This window comes from Acinonyx jubatus, chromosome C2 (genome assembly GCF_027475565.1).
Source record: "Acinonyx jubatus isolate Ajub_Pintada_27869175 chromosome C2, VMU_Ajub_asm_v1.0, whole genome shotgun sequence".
In the NCBI taxonomy this organism is placed as follows: Eukaryota; Metazoa; Chordata; class Mammalia; order Carnivora; family Felidae; genus Acinonyx; species Acinonyx jubatus.
The window spans coordinates 124,806,583-124,831,822 of record NC_069384.1 but is presented as its reverse complement, the minus strand read 5'-3'; the positions used below and the strand labels follow the sequence as shown (position 1 = coordinate 124,831,822).

The 25,240-nt window shown below is 40.1% G+C and overlaps 1 protein-coding gene across 3 annotated transcripts in view; it reads left to right on the top strand.

The window, feature by feature from the left end:
* PCCB (propionyl-CoA carboxylase subunit beta) overlaps nt 1-25,240 on the top strand; it is a 96,922-nt gene that overhangs the window by 46,353 nt on the left and 25,329 nt on the right. For all 3 annotated transcript variants that reach the window (XM_015074286.3, XM_027061796.2, XM_015074295.3), the window contains 3 exons: nt 9,765-9,873; nt 12,952-13,072; nt 15,090-15,171. In XM_015074286.3, the coding sequence (XP_014929772.2) occupies nt 9,765-9,873; nt 12,952-13,072; nt 15,090-15,171 (312 nt within the window). The remainder of the gene's footprint in view (nt 1-9,764; nt 9,874-12,951; nt 13,073-15,089; nt 15,172-25,240) is intronic.

Here is a 25,240-nt window from a genome sequence, read left to right as displayed (position 1 = left end):
ATTTTTCAACATTTATTTTTTTTGGGACAGAGAGAGACAGAGCATGAATGGGGGAGGGGCAGAGAGAGAGGGAGACACAGAATCGGAAACAGGCTCCAGCCTCTGAGCCATCAGCCCAGAGCCTGACGCGGGGCTCGAACTCACGGACCGCGAGATCGTGACCTGGCTGAAGTCGGACGCTTAACCGACTGCGCCACCCAGGCGCCCCCCATCTTAAGACTTTAAATATCCATCTCTATGCTGACAACTCTCCTAACTGTGTCTTCAGGAATGAAACACTCCTGAACTCTAGAATTACATACTCAGTTGCTTACCAGTGTTTCCATTTGGACGTTAGTGGTGTCTCAAACTTGATGGGTTTTGGTCTCTAACAAGCCTCCTCCAAAGTGTTCTCTGACAGCCTTCCTCATCTCAGTAAATGGCCTTCCACTGGCTCAGGTAAAAAAAAAAAACAAAACATTGCAGTATTTTAACTCTGCCTTTTCTGTCGCAAGCTAAGTTCAGTTCGAAATCGTAGTCTCTCTACTTTAGGATGTAATTTGTAATCAGATTGTTGTGTACTTCTTACTATTTACACTGCTGCTGTTTAGATTCAAGCATCCCATCTGGATTATTGCAGAATCGTTCTAACTGGTCTCCCTGATTCTTCTTTGCCTCCTCACCTGTTTAATTTAAAAAATTTTGAGCATTGTTAATTGTCTCATACTTAGCGAGGTACGTGAAATATGTACAGTTCAGCAATTTCAAAGTACAAATCCACATAAATAACACTGAGATCAAGAAATGGTCGCCAGAGTCCTGCTCCCATTACCTTTATTGATCATTATTGCCTCCATTCATCCTGTCCAGAGTTATTACCTCAACTTTTATGGTAATTTTTTTATTTGCCTTGATTTACAGTTAAAAATCATGGTTTAGTGTTGCTTATTTTGACCTTCATGTAAGGTGAAAGGATATTCATTCTTTCGTTCATTCTTTTGTATATGGCTGTGACTCGTTGGCTTTAAGAGTTATCCATATTCTTCGTAAATGTAGTTCATACATTTTAATAGCTCCATAGTATATTAACTTATTCATTCTACTACCATTTGTGTTTAAAGACTTCTGCCGTTGCCATTGATGCTGATATAAGCATTCTTATAGTTGTATCTCGATTTGAGGTTCTCAAGGGCACAGTTATGTCATAGGATGTACATACCTTCAACTTTTTTAGGTAATGCCTGACTCTTCTGTAAAGAGGTTGCAGCAGTTTACATTCTCTTTGTAATGTTTGAGAATTTCACTTGTTCCACATCCTTGCCAGCACCTTTATTAATATAATTATGCCAGTTTGCATGTGGTGTGATTTCTCATTGCATTTCCATGACTAATGAGGTTTAGCACCTTCTCATGTTTCTTCTTTTGTGGCATGCCTGTTCATCTATTTTGCCCATTTAAATTTTTTTAATGTTTATTTTTGAGAGAGAACGAGGGAGCACACAAGCAGGTAAGGGGCAGAGAGAGAGGGAGACAAGAATCTGAAGCAGGCTTCAGGCTCTGAGCCGTCAGTGGAGAGTCTGAAGCGGGTCTCGAACTCACGAACTGTGAGATCATGACCTGAGCCGAAGTTGGATGCTTAACTGACTGAGCCACCTAGGCACCCCTATCTTGCCCATTTTAAAAATTGTGTTTTTTGTTTTTTTTTTCTTATTTTTAGGAGTACTTTGTATGTTCTGGATATAAGTTCTTTATCAGTTGTGTTGTACCTGTCTTCTCCCATGCTGTGATTTTGCAATTTTCCTCCTCTTAATGCTAGCTTTTGAACAGATTTTTTGAAAAGTCTTTATTTTAAAATTCATACTTGCAGAATTCTTAACCGTGTGTGTGTGTGTGTGTGTGTGTGTGTGTGTGTGTGTGTGTGTGTGTGTGTGTTTTAGAGTGTGAGTGGGGGAAGGGCAGAGGAAGAGGGTAAGAGAGAATCTTAATTAAGCAGGCTCCATGCCTAACACGAAACCTGATGAGGGACTTGATCTCAAGACTGTGAGATTATGACCTGAGCCAAAATCCAAGAGTCAGATGCTTAACTGACTGAGCCACTCAGGTACCCTAGAATTCTTAACCATTTGTGAGTGGGTGGTACATATCATGTCTCTTTATTGCTTAATGCTTTGGTATATAATTCTTAAGAATTAGGATATTTTCTTACACAACCAGTTATTCAAGGAGTTTAACACTGACACAGTACTTCAAAAGAATTGTGGTAAAATACACAAAAAAGTTTACAGTGGTAAATTTCAGTTACATTTCTGTTGCATTAGGTGCAATCACATTTTTGTGCAACCATCACCACCATCTATCTCCAGAATTTTTTCATCTATCCCAACTGGAACTTTGTACTTACTAAACACTAGCTTACCATTACCTGCTACTCCTAGTACCATTCTGTCTCTGTGAATTTGTGGAATCATATGTCATTTGTCTGTTTGTGACTGGCTTATTTCAGTTAGCATAATGTCTTCAGAGTTCATCCATGTTGTAACATTTATCAGCCTTCCTTTTAAAAAAAATTTTTTTTTTTAATTTACATCCAAATTAGTTAGCGTATAGTGCAACAATGATTTCAGGAGTAGATTCCTTAATGTTCCTTACCCATTTAGCCCATCCCCCCCCCATCCCTCCAGTAACCCTCTGTTCTCCATATTTAAGAGTCTCTTATGTTTTGTCCCCCTCCTTGTTCTTATATTATTTTTGTTTCCCTTCCCTTATGTTCATCTGTTTTGTCTCTTAAAGTCCTCATATGAGTGAAGTCATATGATTTTTGTCTTTCTCTGATTACTTTTGTTTAACATAATACCTTCTAGTTCCATCCACATAGTTGCACATGGCAAGATTTCATTCTTTTTGATTGCCAAGTAATACTTCATTGTATATATATACCACATCTTCTTTATCCATTCATCCATCAATGGACATTTGGGCTCTTTGCATACTTTGGCTATTGTTGATAGTGCTGCTATAAACATTGGAGTGCATGTGTCCCTTTGAAACAGCACACCTGTATCCCTTGGATAAATACCTAGTAGTGCAATTGCTGTGTCGTAGGGTAATTATGTTTTTAATTTTTTGAGGAACCTCCATACTGTTTTCCAGAGTGGCTACACCAGTTTGCATTTCCACCAGCAGTGCAAAAGAGATCCTCTTTCTCCACATCCTCTCCAACATCTGTTGTTGCCTGAGTTGTTAATGTTTACCATCTGACAGGTGTAAGGTGGTATCTCATTGTGGTTTTGATTTGTATTTCCCTGATGATGAGTGATGTTGAGCATTCTTTCATATGTCTGTTGGCCATCTGCATGTCTTCTTTAGAGAAGTGTCTATTCATGTCTTTTGCCCATTTCTTCACTGGATTATTTGTTTTTTGGGTGTTGAGTTTGCTAAGTTCTTTATAGATTTTGGATACTAACCCTTTATCTGATATGTCACTTGGAAATATCCTCTCCCATTCTGTCGGTTGCCTTTTAGTTTTTATCAGCCTTCCTTTTTAAGGCTTATTAGTGTTCTTTTGTATGATACACCACATTTGTATATCCATTCATTGGTCAGTGAACACTTGAGCTGTTTCCGTCTTTTGACTGTTGCACATAATACTGCAACAAATGTTGGTGTACAAACATTTCTTTGAATCCCTGTGTTTGTTTTTTGGGGCATACACCTAGGAGTGGAATTACTGGATCAAATGTTATTTCTCTTTAATATTTTTAGGAAAAATCATGCTGTTTTACGCAGTGGCATGTCAGGAAAAAATTCTGGTCTTGTATAATTCTTTTAAAATGTCGAGTTAGGTTTGTCATTATTTTGAGTAGTTTTGCATCAATATTTCTATGGGATGTTGATTTGTAGTTTGTTTTTGTAGTGTCTTTGGCTTTGGTATTAAGGTAATGCTGGGCCTTAAGAAGTGTTCCATTTACTTTAATTATTTTGGAAGTATTTGAGAGGGATTGGTTTTAATCCTTCTTGAAATGTTTGGTAGAATTCACTAGTGAAGCCATTTGTTATTGATTTAGTCTTGGTAAGTTGTTTCCAGGAATTGTCCATTTCATCTAGGTTATCCAATGTGGTGTAGAATTGTTCATAGGGCTCTTATGTATGTATGTGTGTATGTATGTGTTTATTTTTATTTCTTGTAAAATTGGTAGTAACGTCCCCATTTTCATTTCTTATTTTAGTAATTTGAGTCCCTTTTTCTTAGTCCACCTAGCAAAAGATATGTCATTTTTACCAGTCTTTTTGAAAAATCAACTTTTGGTTCCCTTGAGGAGTGTGTGTATATATCTATCTATATCTTGCTTTTCTATTTTTCATGTATCTCTGTGCTGATCTCTGCTAACTTTGGATTTAGTTGGTTCTTCTTTTTTCCTTAAGGTATAAAGTTATGTTATTTGGGATTTTTCTTCCCTGTTGTGTTTTCACTTCAGTGTGTCTCAGGCTATTTTCCTGTTTCACTTGATTTTTCTCTTTGACACTCTTTTTTTTAAGTTTATTTTCTTTTATTATTTTTTTAATTTATATACTAGTTAGCATATAGTGCAATAATGATTTCAGGAGTAGAATCCAGTGATTTATCACTTACATATAACACCCAGTGCTCATCCCAACAAGTGCCCTCCTCAATGCCCCCTGTCCATTTAGCCACATCCCCCCAACCAAAACCCCTCCAACAACCCTCAGTTTGTTCTGTGTATTGGAGTCTCTTAATGTTTTGTCTGCCTCCCTGTGTTTATATTATTTTTGCTTCCCTTCCCTTATTTTCATCTGTTTAGTATCTTAAATTCCACATGAGTGAAGTAATATAATATTTGTCTTTCTCTGACTAATTTCACTTAGCAAAGTACACTGTAGTTCCATCCACATTGTTGCAAATGGCAAGATTTCGTTCTTTTTGATTGCTGAGTAATATTCCATTGTATGTATGTATATGTGTGTATGTATACACACACACACACACCCCACATCTTCTTCATCCATTCATCAGTTGATGGACATTTGGGCACTTTACATACTTTGGCTGTTGTCAGTAGTGCTGCTATAAACATTGAGGTGCATGTGCCCCTTGAAAACAGCACTCCTATATCCTTTGGATAAATACCTAGTAGTGCAATTGTTGGGTCATAGGTTAGTTCTATATCTCATTTTTGAGGAACCTCCATACTGTTTTCCAGAGTGGCTGCACCAGTTTGCATTCCTACCAACAGTGCAAATGGGTTCCTCTTTCTCTGCATCCTTGCCAACATCTGTTGTTGCCTGACTTGTTCAATTTAGCCAGGTGTGAGGTGGTATCTCATTGTGGTTTTGATTTCTGTTTCCCTAATGATGAGTGATGTTGAGCGTCTTTTCATGTGTCAGCCATCTGGTGTCTTTGGAGAAGTGTCCATTCATGTCTTTTGCCCATTTTTTCACTGGGTTTTTTTTTTTTTTGGGTGTTGAATTTGGTAAGTTCTTTATAGATTTGGGATACTCACCCTTTATTTGATATATCATTTGCAAGTATCTTCTCCCATTCCATCACCTTTTAGTTTTGCTGATTGTTTCCTTTGCCATGCAGAAGCTTTTTATCTTGATGATGTCCCAGTAGTTAATTGCTTTTGTTTCCCTTGCCTCTGGAGTCATGTTGAGTGGGAAGTTGCTGCCTCTTAGGTCAAAGAGGTATTTGCTAGGATTTTGATGGCTTCCTGTCTTTTGTTTAGGTCTTTCTCTATTTTGAGTTTATTTTTGTGTATTGTGTAAGAAAGTGATCCAGGTTCATTTTTCTGCGTGTCGCTGTCCAGTTTTCCCAGCACCATTTTGCTGAAGAGACTGTCTTTATTGCATTGGATCTTCTTTCCTGCTTTGTGAAAGATTAGTTGGCCGTATGTTTGTGCGCACATTTCTGGGTTCTCTATTCTTTTCCATTGATCTCTGTGTCTGGTTTTGTGCCACTACCATACTGTCTTGATTACAACTTAGTAATAGATCTTTAAGTTTGGAATTGTGATGCCTCCAGCTTTTGTTTTCTTTTTCAGGATTGCTTTGGCTATTTGGGGTCTTCTCTGGTTCCATACAAATTTTAGGATTCTTTGTTCTAGCTCTGTGAAGAATGCTGGTGTTATTTTGATAGGGAGACACAGTGGTTTTTAAAAAGTGTGATGTTTAATTTTCACATACTTGAATTTTCCAGCTCTTCTTCTTTTTCTAGTTTCATTCATTGTGATTTCAATACTAAAAACTGTTTTATCATCTTAAAAACATTTTTTTTTAATGTTTGTTTATTTGGAGAGGGGGCAGGGGGAGAGAGAGAGAGGAAGAGATAGAATCCCAAGCAGGCTTTACGCTGTCTGTGCTGAGCCCAATGGAGGGCCTGATGTCATGTACTGTAAGATCATGACCTGAGCTGAAATCAAGAGTTAGAAGCTTAACCAAATGAGCCACCCAGACGCCCCATCTTTTTAAATTTATTAAGACTTGTTTTATGTGTGCCCAATATGTAATCTACCTTTGTAATACTTTTTGTCTACCATTCAGATTCTGGTTTGGTCAGTTGTCCCAATGATGTCCTTTATATCATTTTCTTTTTCCAGTGCAGGATCCATTTGGAGATCACATATTGCATTTAGTTGTCCTATCCTATTAATGTCCCTTAATCTGGAGCATTTCTTCAGATTTTGTCAAGGTGCTGACATTTTTGAAGGCTACAAAAACAAATTATTAGGTTGTTCCTCAGTTGTGTTTATCTGATGTTTCCTTATGATTAGATTCAGGTTGGGTAACCCATTCTGTCTGCTACATAAGCAATGTATCTTGGTCAGTTGATCACATCTAGAGACAAATGATGTCTATCTTCCCCTCACTGGCAATATTAATTTGATCACTATTCATTGAAGGTGTTATTTGGTTTCTTTGTGGTATAGTTACTGTTTGTTTTTGGTTTTTTTTTGGTAACTAATTAATAGTCATTGGGAGATACTTTGACATCATCCAAGCATGCTATTCCACATTATACTTTCCTCCTTGATTTAGCATCTATTGAAGATACTTGTCCAAACCAATTTTCACAAAATTGATATTTATCAACTGTACCATTTGTCATCCATCTCTAAGGAAGAGCCCTATATTCTTGGGCATTTGTTTATTTCATGGATTTATTATTTTTTTTTTCTTAGTGTGTGAATAAGTAGGGAAGGGACAAAGGGAGAGAGAATCTTAAGCAGGCTCCATACCCAATGCAGAGTCTGATGCAGGGCTCAAATCTTAGGATCATGAGATCATGACCTGACTGGAAATCAGGAGTCGGACTCTTAACTGAGGCATCCAAGTTCCCCTCATGGATTTATTATTAATGTGGGTTCATGGATTTCCTATTTTACTCAGTGGTTTCTAATTCATTGTTAGCATTATTTGTTTTCATGCTCAAATTGCCTTTCTCTTAGTGGGAGTCCATTTAGGTTTGCTTCTGTGTCCTTTTGATATGAGAACCAAAGTGAAATTTATACTTTATGGGTAATGTGTTTTAGTTCTTGAAGAACTTTTTTCAACCTCAAAGTCATGAAGATTGTTTGTTTTCTAAAAGCTTATTTTGCCTTTTACATTTATGTTTAATTCTAGTTGGAATTAAAATTACGCATAGTATGAAATAGAGGCTAGTTTCATTTTATTCAGCATGGTTACCTAGAGCCTTTTATTGAAAAAAAAAAAAAGTCCTTTCCTACTCCGCAGCACCACGTGTATCACGAACCAAGTGTCTGTATACAAGAGTGTTTCAGTGAGCTCTTTTGCTCTGTTTGCTTGTCCGTGTGCCAGTACCACACTGTCTTCATTACACTGGCTGCATAACAAATGCTGGCACAGCAAGTTAAGTTGTCCCTCCTTATTCTTCTTCAAGTGGCATGGGATATTCTTGGCTCTTTGCATTCCCACATTTTTTGCAACTTGGAGGCATAATTGTATCATGAACTGCACATATTTAAGTTGTGCAGTTTGAGTTTTGACACATGTATACAGTTGTGAAGCCATTACCACGGTCAAGATAATAAACATAGCCACCAACCCCCTAAAGTTTCCTCCTGTATTTTTGTAATCCATTTCTCCTACCTCTCAGCCCTGTCTTTAGGTAAAGTTTCATTTGCTTTCTATCACAATAAACCAATTTGCATTTTCTAGAATGTTACATAAACAGAATCATACAAAATGACATTTTCCATGTATAAAACATACAAAAACTGTATACCTTTTTGGGGGGGGGTGGAATGGGTGGATGCTGGCTCTTTTCACTTGGGATAATTATTTTGAAATTCACCTGTTGATGGACGTTGGGTTGTTTTCCAGTTTGTGACTGTTACAAATAATGCTTCTGTGAACATTTATTTATAAGTCTGTGTGGAATAGGGAAGAAAGACCTTTCTAGTAGCATTCCAAACCAAGGATCCATAAAATAGACTGATAAAACACACATAATAGTCTAAGGACTAATTCCTCAGTACACAAAAACAAATTTCCAATAGAAAAATGGGCAAAGAAAATGAACAGTGAGCTGAGAGAGATGACTCTAGTAAGATATTTACTGTAGAAATGCTTGTTACAGCAAAATACTGGACATATTCTAAATGACTTTTGGTAGGTGACAAATTATTATATGTATCCTACTATACTGATAGGGAATGGTTTTCAAGAAGATTCAAAACTGTGTAGAACACTGGAAAGAAAATAAAAGGACAGATTATCTATCTATCTATCTATCTATCTATCTATTATTCTTCACATATGTATGGATGTTTTGTAAGGAGAGAAACTGATAGTAGTTGCCTTTGGGGAGGGAAATTAGAGGCCTGGAAATAAGGGCTTGGATATAGACTTACATTCTACTGTTCTATTGTTTTTAAGTTTTTTACACTATACCTTTATCTTAAAAGTTTTTTTATTGGTTATTTTTGAGAAAGACTGAGTGCGAGTAGGGGAGGAGCAGACAAAGAGGGAGAGTCTCAAGCAGGCTCTGCGCTGTCAGTGCAGAGTTGTTGTGGGGCTTGAACTCCTGAAGCTATGAGATCATGACCTGAGCTGAAATCAAGAGTCAAATGCTTAACCAACTGAGCCACTCAGACGCCCCTCCCTTCATCTTTAAATTAGAAACTAAAAAGTCTGTCACCCTCTTGAAACACCAAAGCATTGATTATCATGGTCTTCAAATGGCTTCACTTATGATGGTTGGTTAATTTTAGGTAAACTGTATACTGTCACAGTGACTCAGTTTCCTCATTTATAAATGGGGTGATGATAGTACCTAGACTTTAAGGACAGAATCCCATGAAGTGCTTTAGAAAAATGGTGGTGCCCAGTGATCTCTGAATAAGGCCGCCCGTTAAGGTGTTTACAGATGAATGACCCTGAAATGTTAGCCACATGGCTGATAATTTTGCTGAGACAAAACCGTGCAGTGAAGATTTTGTTAGTTGTGGTACCTGGCTGGCTCAGTTGGTAGAGCATACGACTCTTGATCTCCAGGTTCTGAGTTCAAGCCCCATGTTGGATGTAGAGATTACTGAAAAATAAAATATTTGGGGGAAAAAACAATTTTGTTGGTAGTGAGACAAGGAAACTTTGAGTCTTTAGTTTGGATAGGTATCTTTGAGTGACCTCCTAATCTGGTTCTGTCCCCACATCACTAACTTCTCTGCATTTGTCTTGGCTGTGTAAATTCTAAGGCTCCATGTAGCTCTCGTGTTCTGAGACTGATTCTTTTGGAATTCTGATTTTAGGACACCTCCTACCTATTCATCACTGGCCCGGATGTTGTGAAGTCTGTCACCAACGAGGATGTTACTCAGGAGGAGCTCGGTGGTGCCAGGACCCATACCACCATGTCAGGTTAGAGGCCTTGAGGCTCACCTTACTGTTTTTAAACACTGAGAAGCAGGCACTGCCCAAGAGAATAGTTATAATGTTTTATAAATATCATTTAATTGAGAATTTGAGAGGGCTGTGGTATGGTATATTTACTATAGATATAATAATAAAGAGATTTAGTAGCTCAAATTTGTTAAAACAAAAACAGTTACTACTAAAGCTTTGATATTATTTAAAATTTTAAAAGTAACTGGAATGGTGGTTATAACATTTGACCTTTAAAAAAAAATAGTGTGACTTTAAAAAAAAATTTTTTTTTAATGTTTATTTATTTTTGACACAGAGAGAGAGAGAGAGAGAGAGAGAGAGAGAGAGAGCACGAGCAGGGGAGGGGCAGAGAGAGAGGGAGACACAGAATCCGAAGCAGGGTCCAGGCTCTGAGCTGTCAGCACAGAGCCTGACACGAGGCTCGAACTCAGACCGTGAGATCATGACCTGAGCCGAAGTTGGACGATCAACCAACTGAGCCACCCAGGCGCCCCTAGTGTGACTTTTTTTAATCCAAAGTTGGGTATGTCTGAGATGGCAGTGTTACCAATTGCTTTTGGTCAGGTACAGTCATAATGTGTTGGTCATGGCCCACATTTTCACCTCTTTGGGGTTATGTGTTACACATGCTGAATTCAAAATGTGTAAAGATTATTCTGTACATGGGCGTTGAAACAAAGGGTATTGTTTATGTAGAGTGGCACAGAATTTGGTGCAGGGAATGAACCTGACATTAATGAAGACATTTGTTGTTAGAGTGATATTTGGAATTTCATATTTTCTTGGAAGAAGACACCAAGTTGTGTAAGGATTGTCTATGACAACAGAAGCAGTGTAACTGAAGGCAGGAGAAATTGCCTCTTGGAAAGATTTCAAAGCAGTGAGAAGCCGGTGTGACCAATTTATACATTTCTTCTCCCACCTCAGGTTGGCATCAACTTTGACTCATTCCTTTCCCTCAGCCGTCAGCTCTGTTTAGCAGTCTCCAGCACACAGCTAGAATCAGAACCTTCTCATTGCTGATTCTCCCACAGCTGGTCCTCTCACTCTTGTCTCAGGGCTTAAATGACAGCAGTATTTTTTATTTATTTTTAGAGCGGGGGAGAGGGGCAGAGAGAGAGAAAATCTTAAGCAGGCTCCATGCTCAGTGCAGAGTCTGATGCAGGGCTTGATCTCGCGACTGTGAGATCATGACCTGAGCTGAAATCAGGAGTCGGACTCTGAACTGACTGAGCCACCCAGGCACCCCAGGTGTTTTTCTTTTTCACTGGGATCTAAAATAATGTTAAGTATTGGTGACATCTGAGGTATTCACCTGTATATCTCCAGAGCAAGACCTATACATATTTTTTTTCTTTTTAAAACAGCTTTATTGAGGTACAGTTTACATTTTATATTTGTGACATACTCATTTAAAGTATATAATTCAATGATTTTATGTGCTTAGTGTTTTTCAGTTATCACCACAACTTTAGAACCTTTTATTGCCCCTCAAAGCCCTGCATCCATTAGCATATGCTCCCCATATTCCCCCAAATAGTCTACCTCTAGGCAGTCACTGATCTACCTTCTATTCCTTTGTCTAGGAGTCATGTGATAATGGTCTTTTGTGAGCGGTTTCTTATATTTAGCATAACATTTTTAAGGTTAATCCATGTTGCAGCATGGATCAGTACCTCATTTTTATTGCTGGATAATATTTCAGAGTAGGAATATACCACATTTTATTCATTCATCACTTAAACACTTGGATTGCTTCCACATTTTGGCTGTCGTGAACATGCTGCTGTAAACATTCATGTACAAGTTTTGTGTGACATGTTTTTGTTTCCTTTGGAGTGGAGTTTCTAGGTCAAATGGTAACTCCCCCTTTTTGAGGAACTACCATGCTGTCCTTCAAAGTGACTGCACCAATTTATAAGTATTTCTTGAATAAAAGAATTCTGTGTTGAACACGAAACATTCATTCAACATATATTCATTGAGTGCCTGTGTGTCAAGCATTATTCTATGTGCTAGGAATACCTTTGTGAAAGAAACAAAGATCCCTGCCCATATGGGGTTATATTCTAGTACAGGATGTAGACCATAAATAAACTTAAAATAAGGCCATTGTATAGTATGGTAGAAGATAATCTGTGCTCTGGAAAAGTAGAACAGGGCCTGGGGTTGCTGTGGTTTGAAATAGGGTGGTAAGAGCAGGCTGCACTGTGAGGGTAACAGTTGAGCAGATCTGAAGGAGTTAACTGCATGAACACCAAAGGGAGAAAAGCTGCAGGCAGAGGGGATAGGCAATGCAAAGGCCCTGAGGAAGGGAAGTGGCTGGCATGTTGAGTGAACAGCAAGAGGGTGTTTGGAGACATGACATAATCTGGCCCAGTTTGGCTGCTGTGAGAAGAGATGGTAGGGGAAATGGTGGAAGCAGGGATTCTGGGAGAGAGTTTCTGGCCCTACTTTGTCACGTCTGTGGCGTTATTTGGCTGTTCTGTGATTTCAGAGTATTCTTGAGGAATGATGGCTTCATTCCTCACTAGGGCAGGTGGTTCCCCACCTTCCCCTCCACCGTTGCTGAGTACCATGACATTATGTGCCAGCCATTATTCTTTTATTTTTTTGTTTTTCAGCTGTATTGAAAGCTAAGTGACCTGTAGTGAGGTGTAATTCTTGATGTGGGACTATAGTGGTTTAAGATGGGCCTGTTCTCTACCCTGTTAGAGCTGATATTCTAGAGGAGATGTCATGCAGGAAACAAGGAAATGGACAGACCAGTGCTGCAGGGAAGGGTATGAAGAGAGCTCCCACAAGGATGGGGAGGCACATGAGGGCTGCAGGGAATAAAGAAAGGAGTGACCCTGCAGAGGTGTGGGTACAGAGCAGAGGGAACAGATTGCATAAATTGGAGGTCAGCCTGAAGATGTGTGGTATCCCATCCTCACAGAGGTGTTACTACGGTCTCCTGCCAACATGCCCTAGGAGTGGCAGGTGGACACGAAACAGCATCTGTGGGCTGACAGGTGTCTAGGCCTATTATAGCCCCTCTGTTTTTTTCAGGTGTTGCCCACAGAGCTTTTGAAAATGATGTTGATGCCTTGTGTAATCTCCGGGAGTTCTTCAACTATCTGCCCCTCAGCAACCAGGACCTAGCTCCCATCCGTGAATGCCATGATCCCAGGTGAGTTACAGGCCAGGGCACCAGCTCTCGTTGTGCAGGTTGACTTACCCTTTTCTGGCTCCACTGCCCTGGCAGCACCTCCAGGCTCTGCCCTATTGGGCAGCTTGGAGTGGATTGTGGAGTGGAGCCAGCGAGGCTCCTAGGTGTTGGCATGGTGGTGGCATGTCTGGGTACAGGAGCAAAGAAAAGAAAAATTTTATTTGTATTCATTTTTTTCCTCTCTGTAATATCTGAAAAATAACTTGGGAGTAAAAAGTGCCCCCACCCCCAGTTCTATAAGTCTTGATTTGTCCAGAATTGGAAATATTTTTTGTTCTGCCATGAAATGTGAAATGATGTAGACAGCATGCCCTTTTGAAAATGTGCTTATGCCCACCTGCTTGTGGCCAGAGGCCCGGGCAGTCCAGGGGAAGGTGTATTGTTGGCCACCTAGTAAACGCTTTCTCTCCTTATTATTGGGGCCACTGCCTCATGGGGTTACATCATCAAGTGAGCCAGAGGCTCATTTGGGGAACTATTGTTCCAGATCTCTGGCTATTTTCTTCTCCATTCTGTTTCCATTCTGAGATTCAAACTTCAGACTCCAACTACTTCAAACTCACTTGGCCTGGACTTTGTTTTGCAGAAAAAATTTAGAATTCTGTCTCCTAGTAAGAAGCCATTTTTAGACACTGTTCTGTGGAATGGACCTGAGCTTCCACATGCGTCAGCCCCACTCTTCAGGGGACCTAACCAGTGGTATATTATGTGTAGGCTTGAAAAGGAAGGTGGTCATAGGCCCAGAACGATGGACACAGCGTCCTTTTCTGAGCAACTGTACTATTTGGGATTCTTGAAAAATTTACGACATCATTTGAAGGTATTAGGGCCCAGGGGCTTAGGAATGACTGAATAGCCTGCTTAGCTCCAGTCATATCTCCTCTCCATTGATCCAAGAGTAGCTGTATGTATAAGTAGCAAATGAAAAATAAGGGAGGACTTTATCTGGTAGGGCTGTACCCAGTATCCCCCTATGTGGAGTTCTCTGGGAAGTTGGGCTTCAGGCATGTGGCTTTTACCAAAGTCAAACCTCAGCCCAGGTGTACATGTCAGGGCCAGAACAGTCCCTGCCTGCCTGCATGAGCAGGAGGGGATGAGAGCATGTGGGAGAGTGACACATTGCTGCTGAGCCCTCCTGTGGTGTGGGTGTGGGCCCTGTCAGGCTCTCTGCTCAGCCACAAAGGTGCATGAGGAAGCAGAATGCCATGAGCCTGGGTGACTAGTTAGTCCTCAGTGATTCTCCCCACCAGGGGGGCTACAGTTTTACTTTTTTAATATTTAGTTTTTAAAAATTAAATGTACTGTATCTCATTTTTTTATTGAGAGAAAGAAAGTATGAGCACAAGAGGGGAAGGGCAGAAAGAGAGGGAGGGAGAGAACCTTAAGCAGGCTCTGTGCTCAGAGCAGAGCCTGACATGGGACTTGGATCTCATGAGTTCATGACCTTAGCTGAAATTAAGAGTCAGATGCTTAAATGACTGAGCCACTCAGGCACCCCAGTTTTGCTTTTTTAAAAAGGAGCTTTAGCAGGTTTATTTTCCAACAGGGAATATGAACCCACAATGTTGAGTAACAGAACTCTGCCTTTGCATTTCCAAGTCCTTGTTCTTTTATTTTCAGTGTCTCAGAAAGTGAGAGTAGCACTTGCTAGAACAGTGTCTTGTTCACTACAGTGTCCTGTAGTGCCCCATACTGTACCTGGAATGTAGGAGGTATTCAGAGGGGATAAATGAAGGAACCACATTGAGGAGAATAAGCTCGTTTCTTCTCTCTGAATGAAAACAAAGATCTTTTGGGTTAATATCAAACTCCTTTCAGTTTGATATGGTGGTAAGAAAGGAATGCATCTTTTGGGACTACTTTGCAAGCCCAGCAGGGACAGAATCAGCTCTGCTCCCACGTTTCTCCCATCCCCCAGCCACAGAAGGCAAATGGCTCTTCCTGTCTTGATTGTATCTGCTTCTTTTTCTGTCCAAAGTGACCGTATGGTTCCTGAGCTTGACACAATTGTCCCCTTGGAATCGACCAAAGCCTACAACATGGTGGACATCATACACTCTGTAAGTGCCACATCTGCTGGTTTAGTCTGTGCTAGCTCAGCCACATCCATGGTCCTGTGCTTTGGCATATGGAGGAAATGCCAAATCCACAGGCTTTAACATTGGGCAACAGAGGCAGAGCATGGGTTGGGCACAGAACAGGGGCCACTCGTTAGTGTGTTCTAGGAAGAAATAGTGGCGGTAGCCTTTCTACTGCTTCTCCTGGACCTGAGGGCTGGGGGTGGGAGGAGCCACTTGGGTCAGGAGGTTTCAGGGGTCTTTAGACAGCACTGTGAGGTGCAGGGAGAAGAGTCGATGACCCCAAAGTCTGGAGTCGAAACCAGGGAGTCTTTTTGTTAGGTATCTTTGGAATCTTATGCCTAAGAGGGTATTTGTTTCTCTAGAGATACACAAGGTATCCTTTGACAAGTTAGAGGGGGAATGTGTGGTTCTGAGGATGATAAGAGTCATTTGTACCACCTTTTTCTCGGTGTGGCAGATTCCCGGATCATTAAGTGAAACAGTGTTGGGGCAAGCTGGGACATGGCCATTGTCTCCTGCACATTCTTAGGTCGTGCTGTGCTCTCAGCAGTCCTTGCTTGATGTGCCCAAGAGCCATCTGTGTTCCAACCTTTCCCAGACTTACGGCTACCCTTCTCCTGTATTTTGGGGAACCAGCATGAGCCAGCAGCAGTGGCCAGATTCAGCTCCTCCTCATTGCTCAGTTCTTCAGCCTGTTGAGCACCATTTGAGCTGTGAAAAATATACCTCGCTAGGAGCATGCCCTTCTCTGACCTCAGCCTTCAGGACTCTCCATATCTGCATGCTTGCCCCTGTCTCCCTCCCACTGCCTCTGCTCCCTGACTCTCCAGTTCCACTCTTCCCATTCCTCTGGAGCCCCTAGTCCTCCTGGCCTCTGCCTTTTTGGTCCAGCTTGGGTTCTGCCATTCTGCTGGATACTAATGACCAGGCACTGTTCTCAGTGCTGTAACTATAGGACACCATGAAGGGTAAAATCCCTGCCTCAGGAACTTCACTGTGGGATTGAGAGAGATGGAGAGCAAAAGTATACATGGCATTGGTAGTTTTAAGTCCAAGAAAAGTTTTAAGTTTAAAGAAGGTAAAATAGGGTCTCTGTCATCAGGTCCCCTGATTCTCCTTTTGCTGCATCCCACTGTCCTTCCATGTCTCCCCAGACTTACAGAATGAGGTTCCTCTACCTGAACTTCTGACACCATCCTTGCCCATCTGGGGTCTTGCTTGATTGATTGATTTGTATAAATCTCTTAACTTCTTCTCCCTTTAACTTGTCCCGCTAGCAAAACCCCCTCTTAACCCATATATGTGTTTAATTGCTGTCCAAGTCTTTTTCTTCCTCTTCATTTAAACCTCTTTTGTCTCTTTTTTCCTCCTCACTGGAATTTGGCCTTTGGTTGTCTCCCTCTCTAGCTACATGCATATCATTGCAAATGGCAAGGTTTCATTCTTTTTCATGACTGAATAATATTCCAGTGTGTGTGTGTGTGTATGTGTGTGTGCGTGTGTGTGCGCACGCGCACGCATGCATGTGTGTGTGTACACACACATTTCTTTATTCATCTATCGATGGGCTGCTTCCATATCTTGGCTAATGTAAATACTGCTGCTATAAACATAAGGTACATGTATTCCTTTGAATTAGCGTTTTATGTTTTTTGGGTAAATAACCCAATAGTGCGATTGCTGGATTGTAGGGTAGTTCTATTTTTAACTTTTTGAAGAACCTCCATACCGTTTTCCATAGTGGCTGCACCACTTTGTATTCCCACCAAGCGCACACGAGGGTTCCTTTTTCTTTTTAAAAAAAAATTCTTTTTTTAACCTTTATTTATTTTTGAGACAGAGGGAGACAGAGCATGAACGGGGGAGGGTCAGAGAGAGGGAGACACGGAATCTGAAACAGGCTCCAGGCTCTGAGCTGTCAGCACAGAGCCCGACGCGGGGCTCGAACTCAGGGGCCGTGAGATCATGACCTGAGCCGAAGTCGGATGCTTAACCGACTGAGCCACCCAGGCGCCCTGAGGGTTCCTTTTTCTTTACATCCTCGCCAACACTTGTTTCATTCTGACAGGTGTGAGGTGATATCTCATTATAGTTTTGATTTGCATTTCCCTGATGATGTATGATGTTGAGCATCTTTTCTTGTGTCTGTTGGCTATCTGGATGTCTTCTTTGTGAAATGTCTATTCATGTGTTCTGCCTACTTTTTAATTGGATTATTTGTTCGGGTGTGTTGAGTTGTATAAATTCTTTACATAGTTTGGATACTTTGTTCACATGCATATGCTGATCAGCAGTCAGATTAAGATTCAAGGGGGTACAACCTTAAACTTACACAGTATTATATGTCAATTATATCTCAGTACAGCTGGGAAAAGATTCAAGAGGAATCCTCTGAAGCTCTCAGGAACTCTGTTGCTCTTGCCTGTTTGGTATGCTGGGCTGCAAACTTTAGCTTTATCAGATATGTCATTTGCAAATATCTTCTATTCAGTAGGTTGCCTTTTGGTTTTGTTGATTGTTTCCTTCACTGTGAAGAAGCTTTTCATTTTTATATAGTCCCAATAGTTTATTTTTGCTTTTGTTTCCCTTGCCTCAGGAGATCTATCTAGAAAAATGTTAGTTGGTATGGCCAATGTCAGAGACACTACTGCCTGTGTTCTCTCTTAGGATTTTTAAGGTTTCTGGTCTCCTATTTAGGTTTTAATCCATTTTGAGTTTATTTTTGCGTATGGTGTAAGAAAGTGGTCCACTTTCATTCTTTTGCATATAGCTGTCTGGTTTTCCCAATACCATTTGTTAAAGAGACTGTCTTTTTCCCATTGCATATTCATTCCTCCTTTATCGAAGATTAATTGACTATATTGTGGGTTTATTTCGGGGTTTTCTATTCTGTTCTATTGACCTATATGTCAATTTTATATACCATATGACAACTGGTGTTACTACAACTTTGTAATATAATGACAAGTCTGGAATGGTATCATCTCCAGTTTTTTTCTTTTTCAAGATTGTTTTGGCTATTTGGATATATTCTGTGGTTCCATACAAATTTTAGTATTGTTCTAGTTTGGTGAAAATGCTGTTGGTATTTTGATAGGGATTGCATTAAATCTGTAGACTGCTTTGAGTAGTATAGACATTTTAGCAATATTCTTATAATCTATGAGCATGGAATGTCTTTCCATTTCTTTGTGTCCTCTTGAATTTCCTTCGGAGTACAGGTCTTTTACCTCTTTGGTTAAGTTTATTCCTAGATATTTTATTGGTTTTGGTGCAGTTGTAAATGGGATTAATTTCTTAATTTCACTTTCTGCTGTGTCATTATCAGTGTATAGAAATGCATCAGATTTCTGTATGTTGATGTTGAATCCTGTGACTTTACTGAAATTGTTTATCAATTGTGGTAGATTTTGGTGGAGTCTTCAGAGTTTTCTATGTATAGTATCATGTCATCTGCAAATAGTGAAAGTTTACTTCCTTCCCAATTTGGGTTTTATTTATTTATTTATTTACTTACTTATTTAGATGTCTAATTGCTGTGGCTAGCACTTCCAGTACTATGTTGAATAAAAGTGGTGAGAGTGGACATCCCTGTTTGTTCCTGACCTTAAGGGAAAAGCTCTCCGTGTTTTCCAATTGGGTATGATGTTAGCTGTGGGTTTTTATATGAGGCCTTTATTATGTTGAGGTATGTTCCCTCTGAAACTACTTTGTCAAGGGCTTTTATCATGCATGTACTTTGTCAAATGTTTTTTCTGCATCTATTGAAATGCTCATATGGTTTTTATCCTTTCTTTTATTGATTGTTTTACAAATGTTAAGCCACTGTTGTAACCCAGGAATAAATCCCACTTCATCATGGTGTTTGATTTTTTTTTTTTTTTAATGTAATGTTGGATTCAGATTGCTAGTATTTCACTTTTTATACTTTTGAGACCTATGGTCTCTTTCCCACTCAAAGAGTCCTCTTATATTTCTTGCAGGGCTGCTTTAGTAGTCATGAACTCCTTTCGTATTTGTTTGTCTGGGAAACTCTTTATCTCTCCTTCTATTCTGAGTGATGGCCTTGCTGGATAGCATATTCTTGGCTGCAGATTTTTCTCTTTCAGCACTTTGAATATGTCATGCCACTTCCTTCTGGTCTGCAGTTTTTCCTTAAAAATCCACTGATGTTACGGGGTTTCCCCTTATATGTAACTATTTTTTTTTCCCTCTTGGTGCTTTTAAAAGTTTTTCTTTGCACTGCTTTTGCCATTTTAATTACTGTGTGTCTTGGTGTGGACTGCCTTGTGTTTATTTTTGGGGGCAGGGGGTGCTCTCTGTACCTTTTGCATCTGGATATCTGTTTCTTTCCCAAGATTAGTGATGTTTTTAGCTATTACTTCTTCAAATAAATTTTCTGCCTGCTTTGTCTCTTCTTGTGGATCTATAATGCAGATATGATTATGCTTGATTGAGTCACCGAGATCTCAGACTGTTTTCAATTTGCATAATTTTTTTCCTTTCATTTATTCAGCATGGTTACTTTGCATTACTCTGTCTTCCACATCATTAATTCGTTCCTTTATCCAGTCTATTTATTCCATCAAGTTTATTTTTAATTTCACTTATTGTGTTCATAATCTCTGATTCAGTCTTTATATCTTTGTGTTTTTAAAGTTTTTAAAAAATTTATGTTGAGAGAGCACAAGCATGAGTGGGGGAGGGGCAGAGAGCAATGGGGAGAGAGAGAAAATCCCAAGCAGGCTCTGCACTGTCAGTTTAGAGCCCAATGAGGGGCTCAGACTCCCATACCATGAGTTAATAACCTGACCAAAATCAAGAGTCAGACACTTAACTGACTAAGCCACCCAGATGCCCCTAGTCCTTATCTCTTTGTTAAGGGTCTGACTGATGTCAGACCTCTACTCTTTTCTCAAGTTCAGTGAGTATCTTTATCATGACTTTATATTCTCTATCAGGCATATTAGTTATATCCATTTCACTTAAGTCTCTTGGTATGGTTTTGGCCTATTCTGTCATTTGGGACATATTCCTCTGTCTCTTCATTTTATCTAACTCTGTGTCTTTTTCTGTGTGTTAGAATCAGCTACGTCTCATGTTCTTAAAGGTAATAGCCCTATGAAGAAGAGATCCTGCAGTGCCCTGCAGTGTAGTGTCCCTGTTCGCCAGAGCCTGGTGTTTTAGGGGTGTCTCCTGTTTGTGTTGCGTATGCTCTTCTATTGAGTCTTGGTCTCTTTTTCCTTCAGTCTGGTTGTCTGCAGAGACTGTCTTTGCCTATTGTGGGCACTGTTTCATCCCCAGCAGGGCTGGGATGTATTTTAACCAGGTGTGTGCTGGTCTGCTTATAAAATGAGACCTGCCACTGCTGCCAGAACTGAGGTCCTGCAAAATGTACCATTTGGGAGATGAGTTGGTGTGGTTTGTGCCAGTCTTCTGGGGGACTGAAGCAAGACTGACTGGGATGGGCAGATCCACTGAAGCACAGAGAGGGTGGGGCTTGGTGTAAGTAAGTTTGTGTCCTCACTGCAGTGATCCCCTTAGGTTGCCCTGTGTTTGTGCTGGGGAGTGTGGGGGAGAGAGATGGCACATAATAGCTCCTTTGTTCTTGGAGGGGTCTCCCTTTGATCCCTCTGTCTCTGGACCTTGCTCTGAGATGAGTAAATCACTCTCCCTCCTGTCTGCCCCAGCAGTTTTCAAACTGCTTTTTCCAGGCTGTATATCTGAGGGCTGTTGTGCTGTATTGTTAAGGGTGGGGAAATCTAATTCCTAAGCCCTTCTGGCTCTCCCAGAGCCCAGCCCTCCAATTTTAAAAATTCCAGGCTTTGGGGCACCTGGGTGGCTCAGTCAGTTAAGTGTCTGACTTAGGCTCAGGTCATGATCTCCTGGTTCATGAGTTGGAGCCCCGCATGGGGCTCTCTGCTGTTAGCATGGAGCCTACTTCAGATCCTGTCTCTCCCTCTCTCTCTGCCCCTCCCCTGCTTGCTTGTGTGCTCTCTCTCTCTCTCTCTGTGTCTCAAAAATAGATAAGTATTAAAAAATAATAAAATAAGAATTCCATGCTTCAAGTCTTACTGGTTTTAAGAACTCACAAAATTCAGCCCTTTTCATTTAAAAAATGTTGTTTTAGTTTAGAGAGAAAGCAGGAGTAGGGGAGAGGGGAAGAGGAGTAGAGAGAAAGAGAATCTTAAGCATGCTTTATACTCAGTGTAGAGCCTGGCATGGGGCTCAGTCCCATGACCCTGAGATGATGACCTGAGCCAAAATCAAGAGTTGGGTGTTCACCTGTGGACTCCAGCCCTTCTCACTTACAAAGCCAAATATTATGGGGATTCATCTTCCCTGTGTGGGCTCCTCAGTGTGAAAGTGTTTTTCACCCTTGTCCAGCCACTGGTTTTCTCACCACCATGGATGGCCACAGTCCGTTTCCCTTCTGACAGTGTCTTTACCCTTCCTACCTTCTTTGATGTGTCTTCTTTTCTACCTTTAGTTGTGGAGTTTTGGCCAGTCTTCAGGTTGTTTTCTGGATTATTTATGCTAGTATGAATGTTACTGTGTTGTATATGTATGGGACGAGGTGAGCTTAGGGTCCTTCTACTTTGCCATCTTCTCCAAATGGTAATTACATGAAAATAGTTCTATCTTTTCCTTGGCAATTATTTTTGCCCTTTATTTTTTATTAAGAAATTTTTTTCTTAACATTTTTATTTATTTTTCCAAGACAGAGCATGAGTGAGGAAGGGGCAGGGAGAGAGATGGAGACACAGAATCTGAAGCAGGCTCCAGGCTCTGAGCTGTCAGCCCAGAACCTGACATGGGGCTTGAACCCACCAACTGTGAGATCATGACCTGAGCTGATGTCAGATGCTCAACCGACTGAGCCACCCAGGCACCCCAATTTTTGATTATTTTTTAATGTAGGCTCCATGCCCATCTTAGGGCTTGAACTCACGAACCCAAGACCAAGAGCACAAGTCACATTCTAGTGAATAGGCCAGATGTGCACCCCCATGCCCTTTCTTTGTCTTGTCCAGTTGAGTTGTCTATAGCTCCAAAATTTTTTTCATGTTTATTTATTCTGAGAGAGAGATAGAGCATGAGCAGGGGAGGGGCAGAGCGGGGGAGAGAATCCCAAGCAGGCTCCACGCTGTCCGTACAGAGCCCATCAATGGTTTCAAACTCATGAATCATGAGATCATGACCTGAACTGAAATCAAGAGTCAGACGCTTAACTGACTGAGCCACCTAGTGCCCCTGTAGCTCCAGATTTTATCACAGTGACGAGTAATGGTTGTGATAGTGGGCATATTTGTCTTGTTCCTAACTTCAGAGAGACTGCCATTAGTGTTTTCTGATTTTATCTTTTTTTCATGTTAACAAAGCTATGACTGGTTTCTATTTTAATTTTTGTTCTTGTTTACCTGTTTTTTCTTAAGGAAGTATTGATTATCTTTTAAATGCTTTTAGCATTTATGGAAATGATCTTTTTTCCCTCTAGATCTATTTATAAATTTATCTTAATAGATTTACTAATATTAAACTCTTCTTACATTCCTGAGTAAAAGGAATTTGATATTTTGTTAATATCTTATTTTGGATATTTGCATCAATGTCATGTGATATGAGCTGATTTGCTGATTTTTTTTGAGGTATTTAAAAATTTTTTTTATGTTTATTCATTTTTGAAAGAGAGAGACAGAGCACAAGCAGGGGTGGGGTGGAGAGAAAGGGGGATGCAGAATCTGAAGCAGGCTCCAGGCCCTGAGCTGTCAGCACCAGAGCCCAACGTGGGGCTCAAACTCACGAACCGTGAGATCATGACCTGAGCCAAAGTCGGATGCTCAACTGACTGAGCCACCCAGGCGCCCCATTTTTTGATGTATTTTAAACTTAGGTTTTTTGGTATCCATGGTGTGCTTATTTCATGTATTAGTCTGTTAGCGCTGCCATAACAAAATACCAGAGACTGGATTGCTTAAACAACAGAAATTAATTTTCTCATATTTCTGGAGGCTAGAAATCCAAGACCAAATTAACAACAGGCTTAATTTCTGGCGAGGCTTGTCTTCCTGGGGGTGTAGATGGCTTTCTTCTTGCTGTTTCCTGTTGTAGCCTTTCTTCTGTGTGTGCGAGGAAAGAACTCTCTGGTGTCTCTTTCTCTTATAAAGACACCAGTTCTGTCATATTAGGGCACCACCCTTATGACCTCATTTAAATAACTTTATCTCCTTAAAGGCTCTCTTACCAAATACAGTCACATTGGGGGTTAGGCTTCAACCTATGAATTTGGAATGGTGAGAACACAATTAAGTTCATTAAGTGTCCTAAAAGAATTTGCAGATTTTCTATGTTCTGATAATTTAAATGGCATTGGGATTATCTGCTCTTAAAAGATACGGTAGAGGTTCTCTTGTGAAATTGTCAGGACCTAGTGTCTTTTGTGTAAGGGAGGAGTGGCTTTTTGATAACTTCCTCTAGTCTTTAATGTTAATGGCTCTTTAAACTTTATCTTTGGGATCAGATGAGGTAAATTTGTAAAAAAAAAAAAATTATTTCTTCCACATATTCCATTTTATCTGCATAGGGTTTTGCACTGTAGTCTCACAAGTTTAATGAAATCTATTACAGTGGTTTTCTCTGATATTTCTTGTTTTAGCTTTTTTTTTTAAGTGGGGTATGGTTAACACAAAGTTACATTAATTTCAGGTGTAGAACATAATGAGTTGACAACTCTATACACTATGCTGTGCTAATAACCACATGTGTAGCTGCCATCTGTCACTGTAGAATGCTGTTCCAATACCTTTGACTGTATTTCCTGTGCTGTACCTTTCATCCTCATGAATTATTCATTCCACAACTGGAAACCTCCCATTTGCCTTCACCCATTTGGCCCATTACTTACACCCCTCCCCTCTGGCAACTACCAGTTCTTTGTATTTATAGGTCTGTTTCTGATTTTTGTTTGTTTTGCTTTTTAGATTCCACATATAAATGAAATCCTATGGTATTTGACTTTGTCTGACTTAAGTCACTTTCTAGGTCCACCTATATTATCACAAATAGCAAGATCTCTCATTCTTTTTTTTAATATTTTGAGAGAGAGAGAGAGACGGGGGTGGGGGAGAAGAGAGGCAGAAAGAGAGAGAGAGAGAGCGAGAGAGAGAGAGAGAGAGAGAGAGAGAGAATCTTAAGCAGGCTTTATGCTGTCAGTGCCGAGTCTGATGTGGGGCTCAGTCTCACGAACCATGAGTTCATGACCTGAGCTGAAATCAAGAGTCAGATGCTTAACTGAGTGAGTCACCCAGGTGTCCCTGGAACATATGGTATTTCTATTTTTAATTTTTTGAGGAACCTCTATACAGTTTTCCACAGTGGCTGCACCAGTTTACTTTTTCATCAACAGTGCAAAAGTGTTCCTTTTTCTCTGTATCCTTGCCAACACTTGTTATTTCTTGTCTTCTTGCTACTATCCATTCTAACAGATGTGAAGTGATATCTCATTGTGGAAATGATTTACATTTCCCTGATGAGTGAAGTTGAGCATCTTTTCATGTGTCTGCTAAGTCTGTATGTCTTCCTGGAAAAATGTCTATTCAGATCTCTTTTTTAATTGGATTGATAGGTTTCTTGGTGTGGAGTCAAAGAAGTTCTTTCTACAGTTTGGATATTAACCCCTTGTTGGATATATCATTTGCAAATGTCTTTTCCCATTCAGTATGTTGCCTTTCATTTTTGTTGATGGTTTCTCTTGCTGTGCAAAAGCTTTTTTATTTTGGTATAGTCCCAGTAGTTTATTTTTGTTTTCCTTACCTGAGGAGACACATCTAGACAAATGTTGCTAAGGCTGATGTCAAAGAAATTACTGGCTATGTTTTCTTCTAGTAGTTCCTTATTTTCAGGTCTCATATTTAGTTCTTTATTTAAGTTTATTTTTGTCTATGATGTAAAAAAGTGGTTGAGTTTCATTCTTTTGGATGTAACCGTTCAGTTTTCTCAGTGCCATTTATTGAAGAGACTGTCTTTTCCCCATTTATTGCATAAGTAA